Below are 10,420 nucleotides of genomic sequence, written 5' to 3'. Positions count from 1 at the left end.
TAGTTTTTTGGGGGTTTTTTTTGTTTTTTTTTTGCTAACTTGGCATTTACTAAGGTTTTAAGAGCTAATTCTGAAAAAAATTACTGCTTTTGAGAGCTCTGTGAATTCCAGTATGGAACTGTCATATAGGATGCTACCTGTGCAACAAATCCAGTCATTTCCAGTGAAAGAAACTTTGAGTTTGGAGCAGGCCCCTTCCTCTTCCAACATGACTGTGCACCAGTGCACAGAGTAAGGTCCATAAAGACATGGATGACAGAGTGTGGTGTGGATGAACTTGACTGGCCTGTACCCAACAGAACACCTTTGGGATGAATTAGAGCACAGACTGCGAGCCAGGCCTTCTCCACCAACATCAGTGTGTGACCTGATCATTGGCGCTTTTGGAAGAATGGTCAAAATTTCCTATAAACACACTCCCTAACCTTGTGGAAAGCCTTCCCAGAAGAGAAACTGTAATAGGTGCAAAACGTGGATTCACATCATGTTGAACTCTATGGGTTAGGACTTGGATGGCACTTCAGTTCATATGTGAGTCAAGGCACCTGAGCCAATACTTTTGGTAAGAGTACATTTATTATACAGTTTAAGATAAATGTAGTCTAGTGTTAAAATCATAAATTGTATTTATTTATTTTGTAAACTTTGTAACCATATTAGGACCTTTACTTTTTTTCCCCTTAAACTGGCAATTGACTGATATCATTTTCACCAACAAACTTGGACATATTTTGGCAAAACAGTTGTTTAGATACATTATTCAGTCTTTTTTAAAACATCTAAAAGTTATCAGGCTTTCCAACTTCACTTTCTTTCTTGTGCTAATTCCTGTAAAAGCTTCAAATGATTGTTTTCTTGCTGTTTTCTCGGATGTTTGCTCTTTTTAGATTCTCAGTAAAATTTGCTGAGCTCTCTACTGATAAATGACAAGAAAACGAGCTGGGAAACTTTTTAGGGATTAGTTAAGATGGCTGATAAAGCAAAGGTTTGTTGCTAATCTCTCGACACACAAGGATTTGTCTACTATATTGTTAGCAAAATTAATAATTAACCGTGTTTTTCTCAAGCAGACTCACGCTGTCTAATGTGTCTGTAGTGGTTAAAATGATATTTGTTCTACTCAAAACGGACTATTTTTAGTTTGTTTGAATTTAATTTCACACATTTTATTTATTTAAAAAATCTAAAGAAGTTGGTTTGTGACTGAAACAAACAAGCAGTTCATTAATGAGTTGATTTCTTAGTAGTCTCCATGACAGCAGTTTTCATTTCTTGGAATGAGAGAAGTAGTACCACATGTGATTGGGATATTTCACAGATCAAGCTGTAGTGTAGAAAAAAATGAATTGGCATCAATGACAGCCGCTTCATTCTTCCATCTGTCATGTGGTTGAATATTCATTGAGTTTATTTGATTTTTTTAATGTAATCCTTGGAGAGAGTGGAGGGATAATTTAAAAACAGACCAAAAAACTTTTTCAAAGTTTTTATTTCATAGTATGTTTTTTGTCAGCTTTGGCTGACAAGTCTGTTTATTTCTCTTCTTGTGTTGATTTAGTCCCTTCTTAGTTTCTCAACACGATGTGTCACAATGTCTCCTTGATGTTGCACAGTTGAACAAACTTAATGTTGCTTCTCAAGATTCATTGTAGTTGATGAAAGGTCACATTCACAGAGTACATCTGCCTTGTGTTCATTCTGCAAAGTGCTGACACGCCCTGATTATCTGGAGCATCACCATCGGCACTATCAGGTGCATCTAAGATCTCAAAGCTGTCAGTTTCCAACATATAGAAATGATTTATGAACTTAAAGTCAAACTACTTTTTTCCAATTTTTGCTTTTTTCTGCCCTAAATTGTCTCATTCCTCCTGGATGACTCCATAGCAGATAATGAAACGTCTTCAACATCCGGATTACATTTTTACAAAATCTTTTTGTTCAAGTCCATCTTTTTCGTAAAGACTGGTAGGTATGTGACAGATGAAACTCGCATTCTCAAATATGGCCTCTGATACTTGGAAAGCCCAAGTAAATGTCTGTCCGTCAGGACATGTAAACATTCTCATGAGGTTTGGCCGCAAAACCGCCAATCTTGGAATTTGAAAGAGGTATTTATTTACTTATTTTCTTAACTCAAATAAAAAACAAAAAAAAGCAAAGAAAATAGGCATAGCAGTTCACTTTTTATTTCTCAACAAATGTTTCACAAAGTTTACATAAGACATAGAGATGGTGTTTTGAATGTGAGACACCAAAATATACATAGAGAGCAGGGCACGCAGACTGAGCTGTTTGTTTTTATGGTCATCGATCTTTGATTCTGCTGCTTGAAGCAGAACATTTGTGGCTTCTATATGAAATTGGGTTTGTCCATAGAGAAGGTTGTCAATTGTCTCCCACAATAAACAAGCTTGACCAACGTTTGAAAAGTTATTGTTTCTAGGCTCCCAGTTTTCTGCTTGTTTGACCATGTGACTTTTTAATTTTTTTTAATACTTTAGCCGCATGCAAGATGCAGCGTGCATGTCTTTTGTGTCAAGGGTCTGTTTGTTCAGAAGGAAGCGTTTAGACTGATCAGGGCTTCTGCTGCTGCAGTAATGGATGTCTCTGGCCCTCCTCCCTCAACACCCCCTGCATATGTGGAGGTCTCATGTTACCCTTTTCTCGTGCACCTCTCACGATAGCATCGGACTCTGATTTACAGCTAAGAAAACAAGGTTCTGTGGATTCCTCTGAGGTCCCGGACCTGTGGCCTGGTTTGCTGTCCTGCCCAACCTGCCACCGCTGACTGGCTTTTATTGGAAGCAGAGCTAAATGTTTGTTTTAACTGTACTGTTGGGAAGGAGAGATGGGGGGTACCTTGGTGTACCTTTGAGTGGGGCCTCCAGGATGCGTGCGAAGTCAAATTGCCCTCTGCACACAATAGATCGTCAAGCACGCCAAGACATCACAGCTCGGAGACCTTGGACTCTAGCCTTTTGCTTCTACCTCCTCAAACACAACACTCTTAAGTTTTAACAGCCGTCCTCGGTGCTGCGCTGTGTGGTTTGAGGGGCTCCAATAAGGAGAAATGTTAAATGCATTAAAAATGCTCATCTCAAAGTTTGAAAGGGTTCAATAATTAACCGCGAGTTCAATATTCATCTGCCAGAGGGACGTTTTAGGGGAAACATTAACTTTAAGTGCCGCTCTGTCCTCTTTACTTTTCACACATTGTTTACACTCCCAAAATGAGTCTGTTCCCTTTGAACACACAGCTTTTTGGTGTTTGATTTAGGGTAAAAATAGACAGAAAGTTGCATTTTTCCCCTTGATAATCATCTAGTTCTCACATTTTTCTCCGCATGTTTCTTTGGTATCCTCTTTAGTTGTGTATCTTTTCCATCACTTGGAGAACGTCGTCCAGGATTGAAGGGCCTAGGTCGAGGCTGAATGAAAAGCAATTGTCCTCGTCTTTAGCATCGCCGTCGTAGCTCTCTGTAAACTCTCCATCTGTACACGAACTCGTGTCGCTTAGTCCAAGCCCGTGAGCCTCATTTAACCCATTCTTATTTCTTCTATGGCAATCCTCATCCTTGAACACCTCGTCTACCTCGTCACCGTCCAGCAGCGGCATAGAGTTACATTTCTTCTTCCTGTGGTCCAAAGACCAGTCAGGACTCTGCTTAGCCTCAGTCCCATTCAGATTCAGGTTCAGCCGAGGGGGCTTCGGAGGCGGCACGCAGGCGAGGAAGAGGTTCTGCTCGCTCTTGGAGCTGTGTCGGAGGAGGCTGTTTCCCTTTTTCAGAAACGACAAATCCCCAAAGCTGTCTGTCAGAGTGTCATTCCCAATATGGGAGATGTGGCGAAAATCTCCCAGAGGCAAACTGATCATGTTAACAGTCAGCGTCTCTCTATGCTTGGAGATCCTCCTGGATATATGACCGGGGGATGGTTTCCTGTTCGTGGACGTTCTAAGTGGCATAATGTCCGATCTGCTTGAGCTAGATGTCCTTAGTGCTCTTTTTGGTTTGTCACTTAATCCTCAAAGTGGTGGCGCTTCAAGGTGTTAGGCCATCTGCAACAACATACACAAAAAAGACCAGATAAGAGGGAAATCAGAACTAACAAACCTCGGTTTAAATCACGTCTCAGCTTGCGTTTATGTTTTTCTGCAACAAATTAAAGTATTAGGCTGTTCCTGTCAGCCTGATGAGAATCATCAGCCATTGTTTAGACGTTGCACCTGTTACATTTGATTGTAGTTTAATGAAATGCAGCATTGCTTGGCAGAAGAGGGTCGTTCCAAAAATGCTTTGAAGCCTTTATTCCTAAATATTTACTTTCCAAGATCCATTTTCTTCCCATAAATGCAGGTGTGGTCCGCTGCAGATCCGCCAGAGGAAATCTATTAATCTCTTTAAGACGTTCAGGAACGAAAAAATAAAAGGGGAAAGAAAGGCAAATCCCCCAAATATTGTTGTGTAGATCTTTTATTATTTAGCTTTGGGATTTTTTTTTAAAGATCACAAAACCATTTTATAACTTTATAGTTAAGAATAACAATTTTTAAATGGTTTTATTCACTTATGAGTTACAGAACGATTTATCATCCAGAAATTTAAAAAGTTCAAATAGATCCTGTCAGATAAAATAGATGGTGTTCGGCCCTAGTTTAAGTCATTTGATCTGTTTCACTAAAATACATTTATTTAACCTTAAAATGACAACAAAAATCAATTATAAAACACTTTTACAGAACTTTAAAAGAAAAATCTGTGATTTTATTTATCAATTTAGGGATCTGGATGAGGTGATCTGCCTTGCGTCTGTGATTTTATTGCCCACATCAGATCAGCGTTCGTGACTTCACACACACTCACTCCGTAAACTTGTAGGCCACTTCAGCAAACAGGCTTTGTTGGCCTGTAAAGCTTTTTATCGGCACTTCAGGAACAGCGGGGGATTGGAGAACGTGTACACAACAACATTCTTTTCCAAACATGTCAGTTCAACCAAGGAGAAGTCTTCAGATTTGAGCTGTCTGTAATATGGAGACACTACATAGCCAAGATAAACAACTAGAGTATGTCATTTGAACAGATCGTTCTCTTGGTTGGTAATAAAATGATCGAAATGTGGTGATTTGTCCATCGTTCTGGTAGTTTGAAATCAACAAGTGAGTAAAAATGAGTTCAGATTTTTACCTGCCATGCTCAAAATCCTAGGATTGTGGAATCCTGTGCATGTGAATTCCTCTCTGTCAAGAATCTAAGTTGTGTCTACTTTCACGCCCCAAGGAGCTCCTTCATGACATGATGGGACTTGTTGACTTTAACAGAAAAATCCTTATTGTATTAAACAAGGAAATAAAGCTGTTTTTTTTCCTCCCATGACTCAGAATTCACTTTAACATTAATAAACAGGCTTTTACATTTTGTGCACCTTGTTCTAAAGGTATGGATCAGCTAATTAACTTACCTTTGTCTCGTTTTGTTCTGTTGCTTGGTAATGAATCCGTTTTTGCTAATCCTGAGTGTTAGCTCCCACCTGCTTTGTCGGCACTCTTCAGGTGAAAGTCCCTTTTTTGCCCCAGTGATGGCAAAGTACTATAGATGTCTAGGTGGAGGTTATTCCTGTCTTTGCGCTCGTATAGTCCTCAGGTTATGGAGTTCTTTCAGCCGAGCGAGTCTGCCTCGTTGTCGTAGGTGTTTTCAGTCTCGTTGGAAGACTGACCGCCTGCTTCACCTGCAAAAAAGTGCGCGCAAAGCAGGAGCGCCTGCTTGTTATCCATATATTCAGAAAGACGACCACTAGAGTCCATGACTTATTACTAGAGCGTGTCTGCGAGAGGAAAGTTGAGTTTGAAAAGATTAGTGAATGTTCACAGATTATGTACTTATCTGGAAACAAGGAAGTCATAGCCGGTGAGCAAACAGGTCACTCACCCAGGGGAGGGGGTTAACTGATCCCTAATCTCCGTGGTATTGTCCCTCTGCCCTGCTGGTTTCCTGTCTGCTGGCTTGTTTAAAGCCCCACAGTCCAGCACCTCTCCACACTCTCTTCTGCCTGACTGACGACCTATAGCTTCTCTGAGTAATCAAATCACTCACAGACATGTATGAGCAGGCACGCTGGGTTTCACAACAGAGACAACTTGTTGCATTTTCGATTCCCACGCCTACAGGGCTTATAACACCATAGCTAATTATGAAGAGTAAATAGTTTAACCTTGAGAAATTGCCACTTTTTAAATGAAATTGCTTCCCTTTTATTGCATGAAGGAATACAAATATCCTTCTTTCTTGCAAAAATTTGAGTTTTCAAGTTATTTGTCTTCAAGTTATTTGAATGAAACCTGGCAAAAATGCTGGGTAAGAGTTGGAGCTTTTGCAGCCAAGATGAAAGTGGTGTATTTCTGTTTAGTGCATTGAAATGTTCTTGTGGGTTCTAGAGAACAAATAACATTTTTCAGCACTCCTTTCAAAGTCGTCCAATAAACAACAGGCATGCTGCTGCAGCTACACTTCCTTTCCCGCTCTACACTGCAGCCCCCAGAGCAGTCGGCAAGACCAGACACAATTACTCACGCATGTGAAAGAATCATAATATTTGCCCAGGCTAAAACGGAACATCTTTCTTTTTCTTCAAAAAAGGGAAAATAAAGGAAGGCGTTTAATTCCTTCACCTGCAGCCACAAAACTGCATAGAACGCAGTTATAGAGGAGCTAATATCTGTGGTATTTGGAAGATCTGCTCTTGTAGCTGCTGTCCCGTGCCGTGTAGAGCATGGTTGTGCCTAAACTGGCTTAATTTAGAAGCCACATTTCTAAGCCCTGACCAGAGTGGGCAGTGTGGTATGACCCAGCTATGCTTATCCTGAAATTCTGGCCAATACATGTCTTCCATGTTGCTTAAGAAAAGTGTTTCCAGATATTGCTTTGACTGGTGCTGCAATCCCACAAGAGAAGCTATAATCAATATTCCTTTGTTGTGTGTTCTGCTGCTTCCGCTTCCACTTCAGCTGGATTTACTGCACGGATTGTTTTTATATGAAAAATATTGTCTGATGACAGCAACTATGATAAAAATCTCAGCCAAGCGTTACACAGCTTAGTGCGTTTGCACGTGATTTTTATTTTAAAAAACTGTTTGGACGATCAATATTTTTGGTTTGCAGTATCATTTTTTGTGTCATCATTTTTACTGTCTGCAAAGTTATGACTCAACAAGCTCCAACAGAAACTTGGCAAACGAGACGCCCCTGGTAGTGTCAGGATCTGGTGCTTAGGATTTGTCATTTCTGTTTTCCTTTGGTCTCGTCATGTTCAGGTCAAATCGTACACAGCTGCCTTCATTTAGGTAATTGCCCTCAGCCTATTAAAGTGTCTGGCCTTCAGTTCTTCATTGTCATCTTCTCTGCTCTGTCACCACCTTTTGTTCCTCCATGGGTTTTTGTCATGTTTTTGTCATTTTTTTTTAATGGTTTAAGGTTCTGTCAACAAGCCTGGGCTCCTGCGTTTGGGTCCTTCACCACCACTTCATGACAGGTAGCAGGAAAGAAGAGTAATGACTAACTACACTTTGTATTTGAATTAATTACTAAATTCCCAAATTGCCTGAGGTCATAGTGCTGCGGAAGTGCCAGTACATTTGCTTTGCCCCGTTTGGCTGCTCCCTTTAGCGGGCGTCACACTAAGTCGTCTGCCTCCATCCAATCCTGTCCTCTTTATCTTGTTTACACCAACCACCCTCATGGCCGTCTTCACGACATTCATGAGTCTCTTCTTTGGTTTCCCTTTAGGCCTCTTTTCTGGTAGCTCCAACCTCTGCATCATTTTACAAACATCATCACCTTTCCTCCTCTCATCTACAAATCATTTCCGTCTGCTTCCTTCATTGTTCTCCAAAACATCACGCATGAGCTGTTCTTCTGATGTATTCAAGGTTTGCCAAATGAAATATTGCTGAATCGATTTTTCTCTACACCTCTGTCTTACAGCTCTCATATGTTCTGAACAAATCTAATGTACCTCTATGTCACTCCAGACTTCCTCTTACAAAATGCTAGAATAAAATTAAAATATGTTGTGATTTAACATTAAATATACTTTTACTTTTATAGAAGTTTTTGTTAATGTAACCTTTTACACAATTTTTCTCTACCCAATATGTTTCAGCATATTCTTTCCCATTCCTTATAGCCTCCTTTGTTTTAATAAGAAATCTTGCAATCAGAGTTGTTCCAGTAAAAGCTACAATGTGAAATGCATAGTTTTCCTTATACAAAAATATATTGTAGGGCATTAGAGAAGCCAAAACCTCCACTTTTTCTTTTTTTTTAAATGATTTTTAAGCCCATCCATCAAAAAGAGAAATGCCAGGGACCCCAGGGTTCAGATCGCTGCTGCCAGTTTTCTTCACTGTTTATTTATTTTACGTTTGCAGATTCCAAAAGCAATCTGTCTCTGCAGCCCGCATCTATTCTGCTGAATATGGTCACCACCTACAACCACATGCTTGCGCAGCACATATATGTGGAACTTAGCACTGCACGTGTCCTTTAGATTGATGCTCTGCTAACATTTGCTAATGCATGTGAGCATTAGCAGTACAAGTGTTTGCAGTTTGTCAAAGTTACTTGGAACTGCCAAAAACTAGAATCCAGGTATAATGAATAGTTTTTTTTTCTTTTTTTTTTTTTGGTTGTAACCATGGTCTTTGTGTTTTTTTTCTTTTCTGGGATTGCTTTGTTTCAGGATTATATGATACATGGAAATGATTCCATCTGTTATGTGTGAAGATCAGCCTCATCCTTTAAACACAAGGGTATAATTCATTTTACAAGTTCAGAGCTTTGTTTACTTGGATCAATTCCATAAAGCAATTTAGGAAATTGACACCCCATAATATCTTGCATTGGCATTTTATAAAGAGTGTTCAAAACTGTGTACGGGGCACAAGAAGGATCTAATTGATGGTCTCGTATTGGTGTGCTGAGATGATTGATGGAAGCCCACGCATCACCAAAGTCTTTAGCAATCGAAACAAACCAGTTCCTTTAAGACTCAGTTGCCTTCAATATTAATATTAGTGTGCTGTTGCCTTTTGTCTGGCTTATTCACAGCTTATTCAGAGAGGGAGGTCCCAACTATTAGCCTTTGCCTATTTCCTGTTGTCTGTCTCGATCAGTTAGGGGTGGGAAGTGGGGAAGGGGACTCAATTTACATTTTTGTGCTTGTTTTTATATTATTTTGTTTATTTTGGTGTAAACCACTTTGGGCTATTTTTTTTAAATATAAAAAGTGCTACAGAGATAAAGGTTGATTGATTGAATATTATGTCTGACTAAGAAATACCCAGAGAGACTGTACATGCATTGTGTGTTAGTGTGTTTGCTGCAGCCTTATGCTACATTCACACCAGCCTCGGTAACGCACATTCAAGCAGTCGCTTTCAATGTAAAAATCTTTGTGAACGTGTGTGTATCCGTGTTTTAGGCTTCTGCGTTCAAAACTATCACATTCACGTCTCGTCAGTTTTCGAGGGGGACCTGGTTGCAGACAAGATGGCGGCTGAAAATCATTAGCCGGAAGGAAGTCCAAAACTGGAATATAACCCCCTCCCCCACATTCCAGTTGAAAAATACTTTTGTTTTTGGCTGAAAAAGACTAACAAAACCGGCGACACTAACTGCTATGTTTTTTGTGTTTTAAACTTTAAAAATACAGTATAACACCTGGGAAATTTCTGTCAAAACGTACAATGCTCTTTGACATATCCTAACTAATTACTTGATCAATGTGAGTTGGCTGAAAAGTGGCTTTGCGTTGGTAAGCAACACTTTAAAGCGGCTTTTCACCAATATGCAACACAATACTAATATAAAGGGTTAAATTCCAGCGCAAAGCTGCTTTTCTCCGCGACAGAATCAGCTGATTCACGTTGATCGCGTAAAGGGATGAAGTTAACTGCGGTCAAACGTAAACACTGATCTGGAGCTGAAGCTCCAATGTAAAAGTCTTTACAGTTTAACAGTTCTAATTATAGAATATAGAATTATATGACGCCAAGTCTTTCATATATTGGAATAGAGTTGTAAAAAAAAAAAAGGCTGGAGCAAGATTCACCAGATATGGACCACATCAACATTTTGTACCAAGCATCTTCCAACTGTACATACAAGTGTTAGTATTAGTATGGGGTACGGATAGTTCAGTATGAACTTCATAAACTAAAACCAGTGTGATGTATCATTTGACAAAGTCTTTGTGACTTAAGGCTTAAAAAAAGGTATTTTTTTCTAACACTAAATCTCAGACTGTAAGTTTGCTTTTTTACATTGCTCCTTCCATCGTGGTTGTTAGAAGCTGTAATTCTTGGAGACAAAATGAGGACATAGTTAAGGTTTTTCCTCTAAATGGCAAAAAAAAAAAAA

At 39.5% G+C, this 10,420-nt stretch overlaps 2 protein-coding genes across 3 annotated transcripts in view; one reads left to right on the top strand and one right to left on the bottom strand.

Annotated features, from left to right (window-relative positions):
* dnajc17 (DnaJ (Hsp40) homolog, subfamily C, member 17) overlaps positions 1-10,420 on the top strand; it is a 28,899-nt gene that overhangs the window by 15,002 nt on the left and 3,477 nt on the right. The gene's annotated exons all lie outside the window — the stretch shown is intronic.
* On the bottom strand, positions 2,496-9,876 carry LOC112147335 (cdc42 effector protein 2). 2 transcript variants are annotated; one of them, XM_036209970.1, is made up of 3 exons: positions 5,931-9,876; positions 5,464-5,730; positions 2,496-4,060 (listed from the first exon to the last, which is right to left on the bottom strand). In XM_036209970.1, exon 3 carries the CDS (start codon positions 3,965-3,967, stop codon positions 3,368-3,370), a length of 600 nt encoding a protein of 199 aa, XP_036065863.1. In that variant the 5' UTR covers positions 3,968-4,060; positions 5,464-5,730; positions 5,931-9,876; the 3' UTR covers positions 2,496-3,367. The 2 variants fall into 2 exon arrangements, with proteins under 2 accessions (XP_036065863.1, XP_024129418.1); XM_024273650.2 differs by lacking the exons at positions 5,464-5,730; positions 5,931-9,876 and adding an exon at positions 5,190-5,417.

The sequence above is a fragment of the Oryzias melastigma genome, linkage group LG22 (assembly GCF_002922805.2).
Source record: "Oryzias melastigma strain HK-1 linkage group LG22, ASM292280v2, whole genome shotgun sequence".
Lineage (NCBI taxonomy): Eukaryota > Metazoa > Chordata > Actinopteri > Beloniformes > Adrianichthyidae > Oryzias > Oryzias melastigma.
The sequence above is the reverse complement of the archived record's forward strand: the minus strand, read 5'-3'. Positions and strand labels throughout refer to the sequence as shown.